General features: G+C 37.5%; 1 protein-coding gene across 9 annotated transcripts in view; it reads left to right on the forward strand.

The window, feature by feature from the left end:
- The window catches only part of TAFA5 (TAFA chemokine like family member 5), a 442,355-nt gene that overhangs the window by 245,468 nt on the left and 173,946 nt on the right, over nt 1-22,941 (forward strand). For all 9 annotated transcript variants that reach the window (XR_005104652.1, XR_005104653.1, XR_005104654.1 and 6 more), the window contains one exon: nt 974-1,123. Coding sequence is in view for 2 of the 9 variants with exons in the window: in XM_037390481.1 (XP_037246378.1) it covers nt 974-1,123 (150 nt within the window). In the remaining 7 variants the exon portion in view is untranslated. The remainder of the gene's footprint in view (nt 1-973; nt 1,124-22,941) is intronic.

Genomic DNA, 22,941 nt, shown 5'->3' on the forward strand with positions numbered 1-22,941 from the left:
GTCTATCGGAAATTATATTTACAACTGTACCATAAAATCCAGAAATTAAAAGTAATACAAAGTGATAGCTGGGACCTTTTTAAGTCTTTCTGCACACTGAAGTTCAGTCATGTATCTTTCTTGCTTGTAAAAGATAGTATTTTGGTATACTAGTAGTATACTGTTGGTTGTACCAGAGGAATCATATAATTTTAAATATATAACATTTACTTCAGGTTAATGTTCTTCATGAAATTATTTTTGCAACTTTTTTTTTTTTTTATCCCCTCTTTTAGCACAGTCCAAATTCAGAATTAGGTGGTGTGGATATTGTTAGTGTTCAGGAAAAGCTACATATATTGAAGTCAATAAAAAGCAAACAACATTACTGAGCTAGTGGGCCAGTGTCATTTTACTGTCATGTGCAGGATGGTTACATAGTAAATTTAGTAAAATAAAAAAGACCAGGTACTTCAAATATGAGTCAGGTAAAGAATGAGTTACCGTTCATTTTAGATGAAACAAGAGCCAAAGGACTGAAAATTTGGTCATACCTTGAAAGACTTTTTCTTTCAAAAACAACATGCAAAGCAGTTAAGACTTCATTATATTCATGGACATGTGGGAAGTTTTTTGTTTTCCATATACTTTATAATTTCTTTTCTGAAAGTGCATAAAGAGCACACCATTTAAATTTCATTGCTGAAAAGCAGATTGTTCCTTTACTTAGCCAACCAAAGTAACCTATGTAACCTCTGCTCTCTGGCTTTTATGGAACAATAATAATTTCTTGACAGAACCAGTTTGCAGGGTGTTCATATGTCCACCACAAAGAAAAATCGTATGTCATCTTGGTTTTATTATATCCATCAGCTGGCTGCCCATTTGTTGTGGAGTGTCTGCTGTGACAGAGGGCCATGACTCTACTCGGCTATAACAGATTGCCTGTAGTGCATTCAGTGACTCTGGTACCTGTTGCTGGTTCTTTTTCCAGGTCAACTGGCTGCAGGTACATGTGAGATTGTTACTTTGGACAGAGATAGCAGTCAGCCCCGAAGGACTATAGCCCGACAAACAGCTCGCTGTGCATGTAAAAAAGGACAGATTGCCGGTACAACAAGAGCAAGGCCAGCCTGTGTTGATGGTAAGAAGCAAAGATCTATTCAATCAGTTTCTGCCAATACAAGAGTAATGTAAACTGGTAGTGTCTCATAAAAAAATAAAACCACTATAGACAAAATTTTCATGTGTCCCAACTAGCAATGGCAATACCATTGAAATTCCCAGAAAGGGTACATTACTAACAGTATAAATATTTCAGTTACAGGTTTTTTTTAATTAGAATTTTCACTTTTGTTTTAGTGTGACATGCAGTTGAATGTTAAGGGTGTGGTGCTGTTGTATTTTGCATGTGATGATAGGATCAGCAGTGAAATGGCATTCTTTTGTCCCCTACTTTTTAATCCTTATAAGATTAAAAAAAATTCCAGAACCTCAAAGGTTTTATGACACTGGGAAGTTAATGTGACAGTGTGGTAATTAATGTTAAAAATACGAATGATACTATAGCTGGAGTATAGTATCAGAATATACCTCACATGTCCAGCGTTCCTTCCTTCCTTAAAATGATGATTCCATATGATTTACTGCAGATGCAGTGATTGCATGCAGCTGGACAACTGCTGATACACAGGGAGGCATGAAAATATTTCACTTTGAAATAATTTTTTGAGACACATGAATTTTTGTGTTACAGATAAATAAGATGTTAACAGTGAGACAATCTTCAAGACAGGTCTGCTAGTGCAAGGCTATTAGCAAGCATTCATATTAAAAATGGAATTGGAGGCATATTTAAAATAGATGATGCAAAATTGTATGTTTTGATCTAGGCTCATTTCACAAAAGTAAAAACAAGATGCTTATGTATAGAACTATAATAAATTCACAGACTGCCTTTGAATACTGACTGGTTTGAGTCCTTAGATAAAAATATTGCTGCAAACACCCTACTGTTGCCTCAGAATTTGGTCTTACTATGATTATCAAAGAAGACAGCTTAAAGGAGATTTCAAGAGCGTACCCACAAAGCTAAATATAGAACAGCGTGCACATTCTATTTTTTCATTTTTCTTTCACTGTTTTTGGTACTCTCTAAGACAGTTTCTTAGCTGTCTCTTTCATAATGTGCTACTATATCCAGTAGTTCTCTTCTTTCCTGTTTTATTGTAAAATCATAAGACTTAATTGCTTAAGAAGACAATTATTTTGTTGTGTCATTCATAGTTGTAACTTTAGCAAAAATACTTGTTAGCAATTAGAACTCTTACCAGGTTCCCAAATTAAAAAGAAGGCACAAACTAAAACTGTGATCTATAGGATTTGTTCGTGAATTAAGTTTTAAAAAGTTTTACATAGCATAAACACAATTATATAGGAAAGAATAAACAAGTGCTTTATCTTGTCTATAATCTTCTGCTTGCAAGTAAAGCTGACAGATAAATTGGCCATTGACTAACAAGTACACATCTCTGAATTTACCAGCTACGTATTTTAAAGAAATGCACTGAATTTCTCTGTACTGTTTGTATTAATTTCTAGAATAAAGTTCTTTCAAACACAGCTAAATGTTTTCTTCTGGACAGAACATGAAATTACATAAAATTAGGGCTAAGATAAGCTAGTTTTGTCTCTGATACTAAGTCAAATACTGTTGGTTAAGGGATGCAACAACCAAACAATTGGGTTTGGTTTGTTTTCTTATAAAGAATCCCATTCTCCAAACAAACAAATCCTTCCCTAAGCTTTCTTAAATAGGACATAGAGTGTGCTTTTTTGAATTTTATATATGTATATTATAGTTGATGTTCAGGACATAATTACTATTGGAGTTTTCATTTCTGGTATCAAAAAGAAAAAAGAAAAAAACCTCATTGGGTATTGGGTTTTTTTCATGCCAGTTTGCTTTTCAAAGATTTGGTTCTTATAGTCCTTTAGGTTTGTTCTTTCTATAGTCCTGATTTTAATGAGACTATTTTTGAGGTAAAGGTAGCAGAATTAGACCTTAGACCTTTAATAATTAATGCAAAGTCATTTGTGAAGGAAGCAGGCACAGTAAGTATGACCTGCTAACCTACTAACAGGAAAACATTAGCTAAGAATTGCATTACAGCTTCTGGCAAGAGAGCGTTTTGAAGAATCAGTACCAAAGCTGGTAATTTTTACAGTCTTAAAATGCATCAAGTTGTACCTGGCTACCATTTGTTCATTGTTTAATGGAAAGAAGTGCCTTAGAATATATTCAGTTATGCTGTATATTTCCTGGAGCAATGAAATGTGATTGTCAATTATTGCAGCAAAAAGAGTAAGTAATTTAAGGGCTCTTAAACCTCACAAGCATTGTCTGAGATTGTACTTGTCAACATAGCTTTTACATCAAGTCCTGAGTTGATTACCAAAATCCACTCCACTTTCCGCTGCTACATCAGCTAAGGTCCTTTCCTAAAAAATGGAAGACAGTATATAGCAGATAGATAAAACCAGGATTTTTAAAAAATGAAAATGCCGTGTTTAAGGCTTGGTCTGAGCAGAGCATGAACAACAGAGATTTTCGTGAAATGTTTCCCTACGATGGAGAGTGCTGATTTACTCTTTTTTTCCTAGCAGTCTTTAAGTATGGCAGATTGCTAATGTAATCTGAAAAAATGGCATCAATGTTCACCCTGATTTCAAGCTTGATTTAGTGTTGATTGCTTCATTCCTAGACACACAGAGTCATAATGCATATTTGGTATGTTGGGTTGTGATGTAATTTTTATTCATGAATATAGGGCTTGTGATATTATGACAGTAGTTTGCCTGCACTTTTAGTTATATTATTATTATTTACAACTAGCATTCCCTAGTCCCTTTTTTGAAATCCAATTCCATAGCAATGACCTCAGTTGCATTACTTTGATAAGATACTATATTTCAACATAGCATCTGGTTTATTACCAGAGTAATTTCCCTGTGTGTCAGTCAAGCTTCATCAGTTTTTTAAACTGGAGCCTGTGAAAGATTGGAAGGTAGCAATTATTCTCTATTTTTGTCCAGTACTTTCACTAATTTAAACTTGTTCTAAAGCAAATGACAAAAAGTCCTTCATAACAGTGTGTGTACATGTGCACTCATGGTTTGAGTTCTCTCACAACAGTTGTATCTATCTGCAAATAAAATTTGTTATGCTAAAACATTTTGTAGAGTACAAGTATATTAACCTGAGAAAAGTGGGATGAACATTTAGATGTTCAATAGATTCCAGTAATTATGTCCAATATATATTTGTAACACAAAAATAAACAGCTATTTGCTCCAGAAGACAGAAACGGTTGATGAGAGGAAAAGTGGTATGACAGAAGTGGTTTAATTGCTTGAGAAAAGTAGGATACAAATCCTGAATTTACTTACCTGAATTCTGGGATTAGGTTTTCATGTCTGGATTTGAGTTCTGGTTACTTTTATTGTCCACACAGTGCTATAAGAGATCCCAGGACATTGATCCTGATATCCAAAATCCCTAAAAATTTCCTAAATTGGGAATAGCTCAGGAAACAGAATTCAAAGTGGTCAGACAATTTATGTTGCATATCATGTAAATTATAGCTGGTTGGTTGGTGGGGGTTTTTTTTTGTTTGTTTTTCTTTTTTTTTTACTTTTTGAAGTTTTGATAAAGTTTTGGTTCTTTTGCAAGCATTTTAACAATAATATTTTTATAGACAGTATAATTTGTTCATACATTATGATTAACATGCTTTTCAGTTGGCATTGATTGATTTTATTTTACACAGAAGCTCACGATCCACAAGGAAGACATTAGTTTCAATCAATAATTCCCTACTCTTCTCATTATCTCTAGGAGTCTACAGGGAGGTGTAGGGGTCAGAACTAATGATTAATAGAATCCTAGGTCATGCACTTGAAACAAAAGTTCCTAATACCTGGAAAGCTTCATCATTCTAAAGTATCTTATCTATACTGAGGGGAAAAAAAGATTTAAAAAAGAAAAAAGAAGGACTAATGATTTTCAGAAATGGGAATTTTTGCTTTTCCATTTAGAGTATTTTATATGTTTGTTAATGTGCTATTTGTATTATTTTATCCTGGTTTTATTGCCTATAATTGCAAATGTTTCCTCACAGTAAATATTATACATTTAGCTTTGTTGCATTTAATGCATGCCAATTTAAATAAAGTAAAATGAAAAGGCAAAGCAGGATGGATATGAAATTAAAAGGACACTGAATAATACTATGTAGACATTTTGCTGGCGTGGAAGTGATATACTGTATAGTGTGGAAGATTTTAATCTAGAAGGAGAGTGGGACTATCTGGCAATGAAAATTATCAGAGGGTTGGAACACCTCTTCTGTGAAGAAAGGCTGAGAGATTTGGGGTTGTTCATCCTGGAGAGGGCTCTAGTGAGCCCTTTATAGTGGTCTTTCAATATATAAAGGGGGCTTAAAAGAAAGATAGAGAAAAACTTTTTACCAAAGTGTGTAGTGACAGGACAAAGGGAAATAATTTCAAACTAAAAGAGGGTAGATTTTGACTGGACACAAGGAAGAAATTATTTTACAATGAGGGTAGTGAGACAGGTGTGGTGGAACAGGTTGTTCCATGAACAGTGGAGAAGCTGTAGATGCCCCACCCCTGGATGCATAATGTAAGTACTTAATATTACCACTGAGTGAGAGGCCATACGGAGTAATAAAAAAATGTGTATGTGGTGGTTTAATATTTGCCAGGGAATAGTTTGACTGTGGTCATGATTTCAATTCCCAAAGAATAAAGCAGTTTTGTTTATAATCAGGGCTTTTAAACAATCCTAGAATTCATCATATTTAATGCTGTGTATCTTACTGGCAGGATGTAATAATGCAGTGCAATATTAGAATATCTTTCAAGGAACAGTATAAGTAATATTTTGGTCATTGCTTATTTACCTTTATTTTAAGTTTTAGTATAATTCCTGGAGCCTTTGCAGTCTCTTAGTGGTTTTTTGTCACAATGTATCTGAAGTGTTACAAACACTGTACACATGCTCATTTTTGAAATAACCATTGTGTACTTGTCTTATACTGTACCTTAGGACACTGATAATTCCTATCTACTCCTATTTTAAAATTTAAAGCCATTTTAAAAGAAAAAAAAAATGTGTTCTTAAATATATTCCTTTGCTGTGGCACTGGGGAAAGGAAAGCAACTATGGATTTGCCAGCACTATATTCTGAAAATTTAGTTTTCAACATGACTTAAAGAAATAGTAATTCCTTTCCCCCTTTCCTCACCCCAGATACCATATATGCAGTCACAATTACATCTGTACTTACAAGTGTACCAAAGTATGTACAATGCTTTATTTTCGTTTGGTTTCCTCTAGACAACTCCATCAGAACTCTAGATTTTCCTGGTTATTGACAATGGAAGTAAAATTGTTTCTGTGAGTCATGAGCTTCACTTTCCAATGCATGGTACTGGCACATTATGACAATTTACACCTTGTGGGTCACTTCTGAATTAGAAATGCACGGGAAGTTGAGTTTTACTCCGGTTGCTTTTCTTCCTGCTCTAAACTAAGGACAACATGTGACATTCCAAATCATGTTGAGGAATAGTTCTTACTTAAATAATGTCAAAAACTTGGTAAAAATCTTATAAAAATGATCACATAAAATACATTTTTTCTCTTTGGTCATAAATATCAAGTGTCAGATTGAAGTGTTGCTTAGGGAAAGATGACGCTGCTGAGCCCCAAGACAGAAAGTGAGTGATATAAAACAAACATACCAGTAGCTGCAGCATCAATGATAACACTGACTGAGAACTGACAAGAATAACCAAAGACATGACAAAAAAGCAACCAACCAATGATTAAAAAAACCAAAACCAAACCAAACCTGCCTGGGAAAGTAACAAGCAGATCCATAACTAACCTAAAGGAATATTTTAATCAAGAACAATAATTAAGGGCTTCACTATGTTATGAAGTGTTTGGTACCTAAACTCCAATGGTCACAGCTCTACCTCAAGTACTGTGTGCATTTTGGGGCATAAAGAAGGACATCAGACTATTAAAGTGTGTCCAGGAGAGGGTGACCAAGGTGATTAAAGTTCTTGAGGGCAAGACTTACAAGGAGCAGCTGAGGTCACTTAGCTTGTTCAGTCTGGAGAAGAGAAGGCTGGGAGGCCACCTCATGGCAGCCTAAACTTCCTCAAGGCAGGCAGCAGAGGGTGACCAGGGATAGGACACCAGGAAAGGGAATGAAGCTGCATCAGGGGAAGTTCAGATTGGACATTAGGAGAAGGTTATTCACTGAGAGAGTGGTCAGTCACTGGAACAGTTACCTCGGGGAAGTGGTCATGGCACCAAGCCTGTGGTGGTCAAAGTTCAAAGAGCGTCTGGACAACACCCTTAGTCATACAGTTTAATTTTAGGCAGTCCTGTGGGGAGCCAGGAGTTGGACTTGATGAGCCTGATGGGTCCCTTCCAACCTGCAATGTTCTGTGATTCTATGGTTCTGTGACTGGATGCGGCATAAAGATGCAGACCAGGATTTTGTATAATGCTAGTGTTTTCCACAGAATAATTAATTCTTCAGCAGTCAGGTAGAGAGTGAATACTGACTGCAGCTTGCAACTGGGGCCCAGGATGGGTTTATGCATTCTCAGGCTGAGTAACTTTTGGGGAATTTTTTTGTGGAGATCAACTGCTTCCTAATGGCAAGTAAATCTCTATGTCCTTCCATGATACCAGAATGTTTACAGAGTGACAAATCAGGGTTGTAGAGGAATCAGCTTTAAATAATTATATAAAAAATTGGCAGATTATTTTCTACAAGATTCTGAAAGATTATACACACAGATTGAGAGGAGACACTTCAGATATATAAGGGAAATAGATCTGGGACAAGTGTGAATAAAATGTAATTGAAGATAAAATACTTTTCTAAGCCTTTTACCTGTAACAAAGTGACCAAACTGGAATTCCTTTTCACACTTAAGCATCCTTCTTTGAGGTTAAACCTTGCATCAATACACCATTTCTGGTTAAGAGATGGCTATCTTTCTAAATGATAGGACAGGGAAATATTTAGGAAAACAGAATTTAATTATGTGATTTGGAAAGTAGCCAGGAACCAGTGGTTGAGGCTGGTACTGTGCAAAGAGTGCTGAGAGAACTTTAATTGCTTCTAATGCTTAGTGTCTTGCTTTCACATTTCATCTGAAAGACAACACCTTCAGCCCTCCAGTGTTTCATTGGACACATTAGTTCATCAATGCTAACAGCTTCTTTTCCTTTAGTTTCTTGCCACTCCTAATCAGGCACCCGTGTAGTCTAATCCTCTTTTATCTACGTGCTCTAATGGCAGTTTCAGCACAGAAAAATGGTTGGAGGTTATGCGACAATAGATTGTGGAACAATTTTTTGAGGGAGTGTCTGGAAGTCTAATTACTACAGACATTTTAAATTGAACTGGACAAAGTACTAGAGAACATATTATACATTAGTGTAAATATGCACTGCATCACTGGATAGCATTTTCTGGGCTTGATATCTTGCGGCAGAGCAATACCAACAACCGCAGCAGTCTGATTGCAGTCTGATTCATTAGCTCACTTCAGGCAATAGGTCAACATGATGTTCCTAAATTCAGGAGCTTGATTACTGAAAGCTCCCACTGTGGACAGTGATAAGAGATGGGCATTTCAGCTTTCACGTAATGTCAATATTGGAACCACCTCCCTTTTTCTCTCTTATGAGATTAAAGAGAATATAGAATATGAGGAAAACTTATTTTGGGGGTGACAGAGCACTGTAACAGGCTGCCCAGAGAGGCTGTGGAGTCTCCATCTCTGGAAATATTCAGAACGTGCCTGGATGCAATTCTGTGCAACCTGGTCTAGGTGAGTGCTTCAGCAGGGGTTCGGACTAGATTATCTGCAGATGTCCCTTCCAAACCCAACCATTCTATGATCCTGTGACTAGCAGAGTAGGTTTTCTGCTTGAATGTAATGTGTGTAAACACTTCAGGCCATCAGCTGCTCATATTGCCTTCTGCAAAATTCACTGTCTTCACTGATTAGAGGCAGTTTAAGAGAAAATGTAACATGTTTATATGACTGCTTCTGCTTGTCATACTACATTCCAGTTACACCCAGAACAGGGGGAAAAGAGAAGCTTTCAAAACTAGTCATGTGTGAAGGTGGGCTTCTGTCAGGGCAACATGTTTGTCTCCAGTGAATGTGAGAGAATATAGGTGAGACTTTGTAAATATCCCTACCATCAATGGGTGAGATAAAACTATAGCTAAATGACACTTCTGGCACCATTTGAAACCAGCGTGGTCAAGGAATACTTCCTGGCCCACCCCCTCCACCGCCCCACCTCCAATAGTCTCATTTAACACAGAGAGCTATAAACAATGAAATATGTTTATTAAAAGTGAATCAAGAAAGGCTGTAATATGGTTAGAAATGGCATTTTAAAGCTATATGCCACTTTATTTTAAGTTAGCTTAGATTTAATATCTGTGATGATAGAAGGTATGTCAGAAGAGTCCTAGAAAATGTTAAAATTGATTGCTAAATTAATGACAATATTAATTTCACTACTCCATCCAGCACCTTTGAACACACTAGTTAATGCTATGCATTTTTGTATGCCTCGTTCAGAATACTCTGCGCAGGGCTGATTCAGAGAAAGTATCCTCTTTGAAGACAGAAGTTTAGGAAGCTACCTATTTAAGGTGATGAAAAGGAGTTGGGTTTCCCCTGCTGTTAAGGTCTGAGGTCATATTGGAGCAGGAAAAAATGTATGTGGCATTAAGGCTGGCATTTTCATATTATAAATAAACTTCAGGTATGACTGTATTTTTTATTTGCATAACTTGCTTTGCTTATGTCTTACGATTGTGTTATTTCTATATCATAGGCATACAAGCTTCATAAGCAAGTTTCATCCAGTCCTAGACTGAAACCACTTGCAGTCTAATGACAGACTTCTATCCTTGTTTGTGTGGCTGTACAAGGAAATAAGGATATGTAGATGCTTCCTTTTGTTAATTATCCAGATTGTGGGGCGTAGGATAAGGGGGAAAGCCCTTCAAATTTCTTTGTGCTCTCAGATAAGGTGGAATTGGGAAAACAAAATTTCTATTCACTTGTTTCAGAGTATTTCTTTGAGAATTTCAGTCTTTCCTCTAGCATCCTTCCTAGGAGGGCATAGGCAGAGCACCTCTGCCTTTTGAAAGGCCAAAGTTAAGCTCCAATTGAATGTGAAGGAAGAGGATATACAACTAGTCAAAGTGGGATCGCAAGGATTAAGTAGGAGAGAAATGAAAAGGGATGAAGGAAAGAGTTGCCTCTCCTTAAAGGAGAGGAGAAAGAGGATATCAGAGCTAGGGTGTGGACAGCAAGAAAAAAGATAGTATTGTGAAAGCAAACATGACTTTGATTTGGTGCAAAACAGGCTGATTTACTGTGAAACAGACTCATTTGAAGGAAGAGTGGCACATACTAGAAGGAAGCAGAATACATGAAATAAGGAGATGCAGTACAAAACTCAAGTAAGCCTGAAGGTGATGAGAATTTTCTTGTCCTTTCAATATTTTCTTAAGCGTATAAAAAGAACCTTCTGTTTATTGTTCATTCTGTGAGGTCCCATGGTAAATTCACCTTACATAAATAAATTAAGCTGGCAGTTACCAGCCTTCCTGAGTCAGACTCACCTTCCAGCCAATTAATTCACACTTCCTTCCTTGAACCTCCTACCCCCACAGCAATCAATAAAGATTTTTTTGTTATCGCTGACAAACAGAACTGGACAATACTTTTGATGGGTTATGTGCTAACTAGTAGGCATCCAGTCTTCTCCCCTATACTCCATATTATATTCCAAAGTTATTCAGCATTTCCCTGTATATCCTGTTACATGCTGACTTCCCAGCCTTTGTGCCCAGTGTCTGTACTGCGCATCACAGTCCTCTTTGTTCAGTACCAGTATGCTACAGCAGTGTTCCTCTGCCGCTCTGACACTGCACTAAGCAGGTATTGCTGTACATCACCAGGGCACAGCACAGACCCACATGCAGACTCTCAGTTGTCCTGCACAATGTAAATCTCCTCCAACCCACACACAGCGTTCCTACCTAGCTGCCCTCTAATGTTCACTGACTTGTAGAAGGGAAGATGTGGACCACAGAACCAACAGAAGGGAAGCAGTCAAAAGCCTGTGGGGCAGTATTGCTTAAGTGGTGTGTTCCCAAAATGAAAAGGTGGGTTTCAGGGAAACAGTGCTGGTATGGAGCACAGCAAAGGTGGGAGGAGACAGAGCCACACAGAGCTACTTGATATACAGTGGCTGGAGAGCTAGAAGAGGGAAGAGCAGCACAAAGACATTAGGAAGAGTGAGCCAGGGCAGAATAGAATGAAGTCAGCCCAAAGGCTAGAAATTCCTCACCTCAATAAAGATAAGATGTAGCAGTCTAGATTGTGCATCACAATAGAGAAATAAACTCTTATTTGGGGTAGAAAAAAATAATAGTTTTGGAGTGTTTCAGATAAAGAATAGAACTGATTTGGAGTTTGAATTAAAAAAAAAAAAGAATAAAGAAGGAAAAGCCTATGAACTGGTTTTTCTTTGGTTGTAATAGGAAATTTTGATGTACTGACTAGCACTGGCATTACAATAACAATAGCCAGTGGAACAAACCCACCTGTTTTCTATACAACTATAATTTTAATTGTTTTCTTTTATTAGTGTTTTGGGGTTTTTTAGATTTAAAATACTTCCTATAACAGCCCTACACAATTGGAAGATTCACTCCTCCTGGCCTTGAGAGTAATTGACTTTTGTTTGTTTATTTATTTATTTATTTATTTATTTATTTAAGCTTACTATCTGGAGTATATGTATTTCAAATTAAAAAAAATTAAGAACAGGCTCTTTGGTAACATGAACATCTTCTGCACAGAGCAGCAAGCATATTTTAAACTTCAGGCTTCAGCTTTGTTTACATTACTGAATTTTTGATTTTGCTAAGCATAAACCATTGAGTGTTTTCTAAGGACACTGACCAATTCTGAAAAGCTTTTTTAAGGTAAGTAGTTACCCTAAACTCAGTATTTACATTCTTGCTTTTACAGCCTTAGATCAGAATATTTCAATGTTGACATGTTTCAGAAGTCTAATCATTATATAAAATTATAAAGCCAAGGGAAATGCCAGTTGTGGAGTGTAGAAAAGAAGGCTGGAACACTGACTATAGGTTCCAGTATAGCCCTGTCTATAGTATGTGAGCCAGACTCACTGTCAACTGATTATCTGCACTGACATGTCCTCCCTCTGTTTTACTGTGTGGTCATGCGGGGGTGATACTAGATGGGGTCCCTCTAGAAGGGCCTGTTGCCTGCCTGAAGAACATCAGCAATTTGTTCCCAGCTGGAGTTAAACTTCTCTGGTAAGACTAAAATTGCTTCCCACAAAGTGGCTGGAAACCACATTTAATGTGCTATGACTTTGTGAAATCAGGGATGTACCATGTTTTAGATTATAATATCAAGATTTCCTCTGTGCCTTTCATCTCAGAGGAGCTCAAAAACTCCCACAGATGTCTGTTTGTCTCTTTTAATCTGTATTTTTGTACAGCCTCTATCTGAACTTCAATTTTCAAATGCAGACAGCTTGTTTAGTAATTTCAGCTTGAATGTTGGCAGCTCTCTATTGAAGTTGTGGGCAGCAGGCAGATAAACTGTCAAAGCATACTAGCCTCACAGTTTTGGGGTAGGAGATCTGGGTTTAGAATACTGAGGTAGATCTTAAGTACCTGATCTTTGTTCATTTTAATTCAAAACAGGCTTTAGTTATTTTGTGATTTCACCATCATACACTAAAAAGTGCTGTGTTGGTACTGGCTTCCTTTACCAGTGATATGAACTGCATTAACTGCATTTGTTGGCAGCATCAGGTACTGATCTAGCACATTTTGGTGTGTTCTTGCAGGTAACATTGAGTCCGACTCATTTTGAAACTCTTTGCATATTATAGAACCCTTTGTTTTTTATATTTAGAAACAGGATGGATGTGCTGGACATCATGCTGTTTTCAGTTCTGTAGGTGCTTTACACAGCCTGAGATTTTGTTTTGTGGTAATTGTACGGTGGTTTTCAGATTTAGCTCTATATTGATTTTATATGTAGTTATATATAAAGATTTATGTTTAAATACATAGTAAATATTAAATCATTTTATATATTACTATTATTATGGGGCATTACAGTGAATAAATTAGGAGCTGAAAGGTCAAAACACAAAACTCTTCCCCAACAATTAGTGCTTCTGCTACAAAATTACTTGCCTGGTTGAGGATGACTTTGCAAGTAAAAAAGCCTCTAAATCAAAAACTGGACTGTACTGTACAAAGTAACCTATCAGTTGTAATTGTCATAAGTTGTTAATTATGCCCATGAGAGTAGTTTCCGGGACAAGCCAGAGGACTCAGGTTAGGTTGAAACCAGTGTAAGAGGCCATCCATCTATTACAATGGCTAAACTAATTTATTATGAATTAAGTGGTGCCAGTTCTTTGTGTAGGAAATTCTTAAATGGCATTGTGTCCAGTGTGCAAACAAAGATTATGGAAAGGTTTCTGTACTTGAAGTAGTTTTTGCTTCTGTTTCAGATGTTGATGACTATATCTGGAACATGAACATAAGTTTAGATCCTATTACAGAATTAATAAAAAAGCCTACTCAGACAGACAGACATGATTCCTATCTTGAGATTCTTATAACTTAAGGTTCACATACTTTAACCTCTTAGTCAAATTAAGAACGCTACTGAAACTAATGAACCTGTTTCCTTGAATTTGAATTTACTGGATCAGTACTTTTTTGATAGATACATATAATAAAAAAATGATGGCATCAATGCAGTGACAAGCTTCCCGTAAGAAAGAAATTTGGAGAAGAGGTTCAGATTCATGTATAAAATAATTTGAAATCTCAAGTTCTTTATATTAATGGTTTCCATTTACTAACATTTTATGACAGTTACTTTAAATAGTATACTTTTCACTGTAATCTGCTAATAATCTGCAGGTTATTATTTGAAATAGGGAGTTTTATCTGAAAAACACTAATATGTATGCACACCTGTGAAATCTTGGATTGCTTCTATATATAATATTCTATATGAATTTGGGTGAAAACCAGAAACCAAAATCAGAAACAAAAAAAGAAAGTGTTCCTTCAACTGTGGGATTAATGAAACTATGTTTCCTCTAGGGATGTGACCTTCAAATCTGTATTGCTACAGCAATACTAGATCACTACCCACACATATTACTCTTTCAAGTTCACAATAGTTTGTTTCTGAAGGCATGTTTCATTCCGATAAGTTCGTTCTTTCTTCCTCATTGCGTGTACTTATGTCTCTTCTGGAAAAACAATAAAGTTAACTCATGAAGTTCTCACTTTTTCTTGGTTTTCCTATAGAGATGCCTTTCATGGAGCAATTTATGCTATGTAATACTATGGAACAAGCCACAAGGAGCAGGTTTTGGCATACAGGCGAAATGGACTGCATGTGGGAGATGCTGCAAATGGCAGTATGTAATCTCTCATTCCATGTAAAAACGCGGTTGCATAAAATAGACAGAAAAATAAAAATAAGCAGATAAACCCCCTAAAGTTAAACTTTTAAAAATGCACTATTCAAAGGTGAATACTGGAGAAGCAATGACAATTTAATTTATTATACAAACTGGCTGTTTACAACATTGTAAAGCTGCGTTTCCAACTTCAATTTTAACTTGAAAAAAATTACAACTTGAACTTCTGGATCTGAAAAAAATTGATAAAAATTCACGGAAACACAGAATGGTCAGGGTTGGAAGGGATCTCTGGAGATCATTTAGTCGAAACCTCTGCTAAAGCAGGTTCACCCAAAGCAGGGTGCACTGCATTGCATCCAGGTGAGTTTTGAATGTCTCCAGAAAAGGAGATTCCACAGCCTCTCTGGGCAGCCTGTCCCAGTGCTCTGTCACTTTTAAAGTAAAGTTCTTCCTCATATTCAGGTGGAACTCCCTGTGCTGCAGTTTGTGTCCGTTGCCTCTTGTCCTGTCGCTGGGCACCACTGAGAAGACCCTAGCCCCATCCTCTTGAACACCCACCCTTAAGATATTTGTATGCGTTGATAAGAGCCCCTCTCAGTCTTCTCTTCTCCAGGCCGAACAGCCCCAGCTCCCTCAGCCTTTCCTCAGAAGGGAGATGCTCCAGTCCCCTCATCCTCTTTGTAGTCCCCTGCTGGACCCTCTCCAGTAGTTCCTTGTCTCTCTTGAACTGGGGAGCCCAGAACTGGACACAGCGCTCCAGATGTGGCCTCAGCAGGGCAGGGCAGAGGGGCAGGATCACCTCCCTCCACCTGCTGGCCATGTTCCTCCTAATGCCCCCCAGGATCCCCTTGGCCTTCTTGGCCCCCAGGGCACACGGCTGGCCCATGGGCAACTTGCTGTCCACCAGAACTCCCGGGTCCTTCTCTGCAGAGCTGCCTTCCAGCAGGTCACCCCTGGCCTGTACTGGTGCGTGGGGTTGTTCCTCTCTAGGTGCTGAACCTTACACTTCCCTGTGCTGAACTTCACTCAGTTCCTCTCCACCCAGCTCTCCAGCCTGTCCAGGCCTGGCTGAATGGCAGCGCGGCCTCCTGGTGAATCAGCTGCTCCTCCCAGTTTTGTATCATTAGCAAAGTTCTGGAAGGTGCACTCAGTCCCTTCATCCAGGTCGTTGATGAGTAAGTTGCTCAGGACCGGGCCCAGCACTGACCCCTGGGGAACACCGCTGGCTACAGGGCTCCAGCTGGACTCTGCGCTGCTGATCACAGCCTCTGAGCTCTGCCATTCAGCCAGTTCTCAGCCCACCGCACTGTCTGCTCACCTAACCCACACTGCCTGAGCTTACCTATGAGGAGGTTATGGGAGGCAGTGTCAAAAGCCTTGCTGAGGCCAAGGCAGAAAACATCCAAGACTCTCCCAAGGCTCTCCCCTCATCTACCCAGCCAGTCATTCCATCACAGAAGGCTATCAGGTTGGTCAGGCATGATTTCCCCTTGGTGAATCCATTTTGACTGCTCCTGATGACTTTCTTTTCTTCCACATGCTTTGAGATGACCTCCAGGATAAGCTGTCCCATGACCTCTCCAGGGATGGAGGTGAGGCTGACCAGCCTGTAGTTTCCTAGGTCCTTCTTCTTGCCCATTTTGAAGACTTGAGTGACACTGGCTTTCCTCCAGTCCTCAGGCACATCTCCTATCCTCCATGACCTTTCAAAGATGATGGAGAGTGGTTTAGTAATAACATGTGCCAGCTCCCTCAGCACTTGGGGGTGCATCCCACTGGGGCCCATGGATTTGTGGGTGTCAGGTTTGCCTACGTGAACTGTAACATCGTCCTCCTCAACCAGGGAAAAGTCTTCGTTTCTCCAGACTTTCTCTCTTGCCTCCAGGGTCTGGGAAACCTGAGGGCCAGCCTTGGCAGTAAATACCAAAGAAAAGGCGGCATTCAGTAACCCTGCCTTCTCTGTATCCGTCGTCACCAGGGCACCCACCTCATGCTGTAACAGGCCCACATTTTCCCTAGTCATCATTTTGCTACTGATGTACTTGAAGAAGCCCTTCTTGTTTTCCTTGACGTCCCTCGCCAGGTTTAATTCCAAATGGACCTTGGCTTTCCTCATCACCTCCCTGCATGTGCTGACAACATTCCTGCATTCCTGCCAAGTGGCCTGTCCCTTTTTCCACATCCCATAAAGTTTCTTCGTCTGTTTGAGTTTTGCCAGAAGCTCCTTGTCCATCCATGCAGGTCTCCTGCCCTCTTTGCTTGATTTCGTACTCATAGGGATGGACCTGTCATGACCTTGGAGGAAGTGATGCTTGAATATTAGCCAGCTGTCTTGGACATTCCTGTCTTCTACAGCCCAAACCCATGGGATTCCTCCAAGTAGTCATTATACTGTTGCTTACAGTGTAATTTTGAATCATCCTATTGAAGTCTGGGTGCACAGTTTTCTCAGAGCATGTCTGTAGTTAGATGAAAGAATTGGGGTGTAGCTTCTGTTATATCCTTAGCTTTGCATGGTGTGTCAAGACAGAAAGCTTTTGATTCTGGCTCAGATGAAATTCTGTGGCTGAAAATACACTCTTTGAGTTCTAATGAAAAGGAAAACTTGAGATAATATTTCTGATTCAGTTCATGTCTTTAAAAAAAAAGATGAATATATATAACATTAAAATATCTTTTGAATTAAATGTTTTTGCTGTCAGTTTGACAAAGATTACACAATATTCTGAAGTCTTCTGTTTTGTCTGAAGAGAAAAGAATACTTCAGGCTGCTTTTCAGTTTGCATTGGATTCTTTTTTGTTCTCTGGAAATTTTTTTAGTTTTACTCTGCAATGTTAATATGAGTTTTTTTTCTTTGAGTTTTCGTATTAAAATAATGAAAAATAGCATTCCTGGGCCTTTGACCTTTGGGTTCATTTCATATTATGATGAGACTTAGAGGTGTGACATTATTATAATGCACTCCTTCTAGCGTCCATTTTCAACCTAATTTTTGAGTCTTTTTAAAAAGTATGGTACTTCACTGAAATCTTAATTTTTGCAATATTTAAGATTTAAATTTTCAGGTATTAAGAATACTACACCTAAACATTTTATTTACCACAAAGAAGTTGTTGCTTTTTATTTTTATTTTCCCATAGCATAAAATGTCCTGATTTTCTGTGCTGACAAAGTATTTGAGTTAAGTATTTGAGGCTAAATGAGGCTAAACAGAAAAGTTGTGTATAGTAGTACTATAAACAGAGGATATGTATTATGAAAATACATCAGGGTAGGTGTATACACATGATAAGCATGAAGAAAAAAATAAAGGTAAACAGATTGAAATTACAGCAGTATAAAATGCTTGTGATATCTGTGAAAACAACACTCAAGAAAATTATGAAATTATTAGTAAGCATTTACAATAATGTATAAAAAACAGAGTGATCTTTATGATTGGAATTAAGACATTTTTTTCCCCCTCCTAGACTGTACCCTTACCATGTCAAGCCAAAGGCACTTGGTCCTTAAAAAATTTACCAATTTTAAAAAAAATATATGTATTTTTAATTATTCATGAAAATGGAGTAGACTCTCTATTCCCTCTCTTTTCCCTATCCCTCACCGGCCTGGATTTGAATAGTAAAGGCTTCTACAGAGTACTGGTGTATGCTTTCTACAAAGCTATTTGTGTCCCAGATTTGTTGAGTCTAAATGCTGTATGATATCAGCTAGAAAATGGGCCTTGGTGTTCAGCAATCTGTAGCCTTGATAACCATCTGTATCCATAATACTTCCATTAATAGGATGTACTACCCTGATACCAGAATTTCATTACACTGCAGAAGCACAGTGGCTGAGTAAGTAAAGATAACTAGTAGCTTATAAGAGCTCCATTAAGAACAGTTGTAGATGTTTTTAGGAAAATAAAGCATAACTATCTTTGAAGGCCTTTCCTGTTTTCTGTGAAATAGTCAGAAGCTACTGAAACCAAGTTTTTATGGGTTTTATACATTTTATAAGCATTCTTTATCTACCAAAGTTTTTTATCATTGCTTTCAGCAGAGCAGTACTGATTTTGGTTTCAGGTGTAGATTGCATAGCTACCATTTTCTGGTAGTCATTCAATGTTACAGTTGCAGATATAATCATGAATGTAAATCTTTTCTGAAAATGAACTGTTGCTGCTGGACACATCTGTATCAGTACTCCATCAACGTAACAAGAAAATAACACTTTCCATACCATTACTCAGAAGAATCTTTGGACTGGGAGAGTGTTCAGTGGCCTATTTACTTTGATTTTCATAAATGCTTTTTAGAAAGAATAATGATGTGTTATAAACTAGTCTACCATTGTCTTGTTCTCCCATCACCAAGTGTGCCACAATCTGTAGAGTAAAATGAGACCAGGTTCAAGGCCTTTACTTCTTAGGTGAGTTAAAATGAGTAAGGTTAGCAATGGAATGGATGCATTTATAAATAATTACTAGCAAGATTCTTGTTAGTGTTGTTCATGGCTGCCTTGGTAGTACAGAATGACAAACAATCACAGTCCTTTATTATGCTGAACACTGTAGAAACTCAAAATAGTAATTAGTCCCTTCCCTGAGGAGTTAAATAGAAGATGAGGAAAGGACCAGAATTTCCTAGACAAATCATGAGACCAAATAACCTTGTTCCAATTTTATGCATTTCTACAGGGCTGTAGAGGAATTGTGCTGAAAGGTGGTAGAGCTAGATGACAGGAATTTGTGATGGAAAGAGATTCTGAAGGGAAAAGGTGTCAAGGGGATACAACCATACAGAAGACCCTAAGAAGTGTGGGTACGTAATGAAACATGCATAACAGAAGGAAGAGTGAAGGACTTCAGAGCCAGTCAACATAGAGCAGAGGAAGTCCTAGCAACATTTTAACAACTTTTTTGAGTGTCCAAAGAGCTTTTCTTTTGCTGTTTATATATTTACTTCTGAATAGTTCTAGGATATTAACCTAAACTGTGGTGTTTTCATGTTTTTAAGGGTGGTTCTTTTTGTGTTTGGTTTTTTTGTTTGTTGGTTTGGTTGGTTGTTGGGTTTTGTTTTTTTTAATTAGTATACTGGATGCTGGACTATTGTATTTTTATAAAAAGAAACAGGAGTGTAGAAAAAAGAAGGAAGACACAGAAGGACATAAAGCATGAGGAGAGGGTGGAGGCAAGGACAAGAAGCTAAACATTGTGGCCCAGTTAAGTAATATTAGAGGTTGGCTAATGAGGTGGATCAAAAGGCAATACAAAGGAACTGAATAATTGCAGTTGTAATAGCACATATTTCTGAGAGAGTAAAAGGTGTAATTAGCTGTGAATCTAACTGAAATTAAAAGAACAGGTAAGATTCACCCATAGATAGAAACAGAAGCCCATTTTGTTCTCATAGTCATGATGGATGGGAGAACCTCAACCAGAAAGGTAAAACAGGGGAAGTCAATATTGCTTTACATCTCTGAAAATATCCTTACTTTTCACTTCCCTGAGATGCTTTTTTATTTTATTTTTTTTTGTGTGTGTAAGAAGAATAATGTTTCTTTTTATTCATAATACGTGCTTCAATCAGCTGGATTAATTAATCTAAAGGAAGACATTAGCAAACTAGTTAAGTTAGTCATGTTGGCGCAGCTCAAGTTTTTCCTTATTTCTGATCATCTTTTGTAAAAGTCACTTCTTCAACCTTAAGCACTTTTCTCACACAACCAATAACAGATATTAATGAATTATTCATCATGTTATGAGGAAAACCTGGGAATATCACCTGTTTTCTAAAAAATAAGATAAACAACAAACTGTTAACCAAAGAGTTACTTGAAATCCAAATTGGTGCAGGACTTCTATTTTCATTTCTTTTCACCTTGGGTTTGATGACAAAGAGTTTTCACAATTTTGATGAGGAAAACGTTTTTCTTGCACTTAACTGTTGTGTGGAAGTTTCTTCAGCTACTTCTTTCTCCCATTTATCTTGAGTAGACAGTTAAGAGTGTCCTTTTTTTGTTGCAAAGTATTAAATAGATAATCATACTTCTAAAAATAATCTCAATTAAAATATGAATAAATCTGTTTCTCATTGCTTGGGCAGTAGGACAAAGACATTGTAAATGATGCTTCCATAGACACACATCTTCTCACTCCGTTTTTTTATCCCCTGTATATGTTTTGTATATATGTGTTATATATAATTTTAGGTTTAAGAAAATGTGGATCAGTCCTAAGCTTCATGGGACAAGGACAGTGGATAGACTGTTTAGGGTTGATGAGGCTGAAGTATGTTCAGTGTAAAGGATGGGGAAAATAGAAGTTGTGATACTAGATCTCTTGTGCAGAGAGACAGATAATCTAATAGAAAGTAATTTGCAGTTTTGCCATAATGAGAGAGGAGTAACATCTCACATCTGCTTCAGAGTATGTATTTGCTTGCTGATAACTCTAGAATAGGTAATAAAATGCTAGTATCCATTATCACTCATCCTTCTGCCCATGTCAGAATACTAACTAGTAATCTTGTCAGGAGTTTTCAGCTAAATTCACAAAAGTCATACCAGTGAGGAGTGAAGGATGGTGTGTCCAGTAAGGGTCATGTCCTATTGGCTTACAAGACAAAGTAAGAAGATGGCAGCTCGGTCATCCATCGTCCTGTTGTGCTGGAGGGAATAAAGCCTAAGAGGGCAGCAAGAATTTAGCAGTGCCCTCTTAGCTCTGGTAGTCTCAAACGCTTACTGGTGAGGAGACCGCATGTATCATCCTCCTTCCTTTTCCTTTTCCTTTTCCTTTTCCTTTTCCTTTTCCTTTTCCTTTTCCTTTTCCTTTTCCTTTTCCTTTTCCTTTTCCTTTTCCTTTTCCTTTTCCTTTTCCTTTTCCTTTTCCTTTTCCTTTTCCTTTTCCTTTTCCTTTTCCTTTTCCTTTTCCTTTCTTTGTCTTCTTTGTTCTTCCTTTCTTTCTTTCTTTCTTTCTTTCTTTCTTTCTTTCTTTCTTTCTTTCTTTCTTTCTTTCTTTCTTTCTTTCTTTCTTTCTTTCTTTCTTTCTTTCTTTCTTTCTTTCTTTCTTTCTTTCTTTCTTTCTTTCTTTCTTTCTTTCTTTCTTTCTTTCTTTCTTTCTTTCTTTCTTTCTTTCTTTCTTTCTTTCTTTCTTTCTCTCTCTCTCTCTCTTTCTCGCCCCCCCCCCCCCCCCCCAAATCCTTGAGGGTTTTTTCTAATAGTTGCTGTTTCAACCCGTGTGCAGTTGTACTTTCATAATGTCTTCAGCCAATTAGTTCAAAGTTTATTTTGTGTCATTTACCTATGGCACTCATAGTGGCACTCATAATTGTGTGTGTGCACATATATATGTAGCCTTCCAGCAGATTAGCCTGTTTAATTTGTCCTCATCGACTGTTCCAGTGATTTGATGTTCTTTGTTCCTTCCTTTGACCCTTTCTAGTTCAACTGTACCTTTTCAGCTTTAAAACTGCCTGGGTACAATGGCTTATGTAGCTTCATAATGGTTGGCTTTTGTTTTTTTCTGTTTTGTTCTCTGTTCTTTTTTCAGTAACTTGTATCATTCTGCTTCCAGTTCTGACAGCTACTGAGTGCTCGGTTGGTGTTTCATTTGAAACATTTCTAGTCTGATTCCCAGATCTCTCTCTGAGATGATAATAGCTAATTTAAAGTACATTCATGTATATCTATAGTTAGAGGTTTTTTTTCTATGTGCATTACTTTGTTTTTATTGACATTGGATTTTAGCTGCCATTTTATCATCTGGTTTAAGAGCAGTATAAGATGTCTTCATAGCTTTCACAGTTTTCCTTCTACCACTCAGAAAAATTTATTTCCATCAGCATATGCACCTCACAGTTCCAGCTCAGTAAAAGCTGCAGCATCACAGCTTCCTGGTCATTGGATGGTGAGATTCCTGTTCATCTGTTTCTTGTCCTGTTTGTTGGCAAAGTTAATACTAAACAACATTAACAGTTGTGCTGTTTTCTTAATGTAAAGAAGAGTATTAGACTTCAGGTTATCCTTGGCTTTTTTTAATTTAGTTTTTCTGATCTCTGTGTTGTTTTTTTTTACGGCAAAGATGCTAAAAGCACAGAGAACATACCTGTGATAAGTTAGCTTATTTAAAGAAATAGTATTACCCCATGTTCTTTGAAAAGGGTGATTTCTGAGATGGGTTAGGAATTGTCAGTATAGCAGCCTTGCAGCTACAGAATCAGGTCTTTTTTTTTTTCTTTTTTTTTTTTTTTTTCCAGTCTGGTGTCAGTAGTCATCTGCTGTTGGAAAATTTCTCTTCACTTTAGACTAATTAGTTGCTTAC

Source organism: Falco rusticolus, chromosome 5 (assembly GCF_015220075.1).
Source record: "Falco rusticolus isolate bFalRus1 chromosome 5, bFalRus1.pri, whole genome shotgun sequence".
NCBI lineage: Eukaryota > Metazoa > Chordata > Aves > Falconiformes > Falconidae > Falco > Falco rusticolus.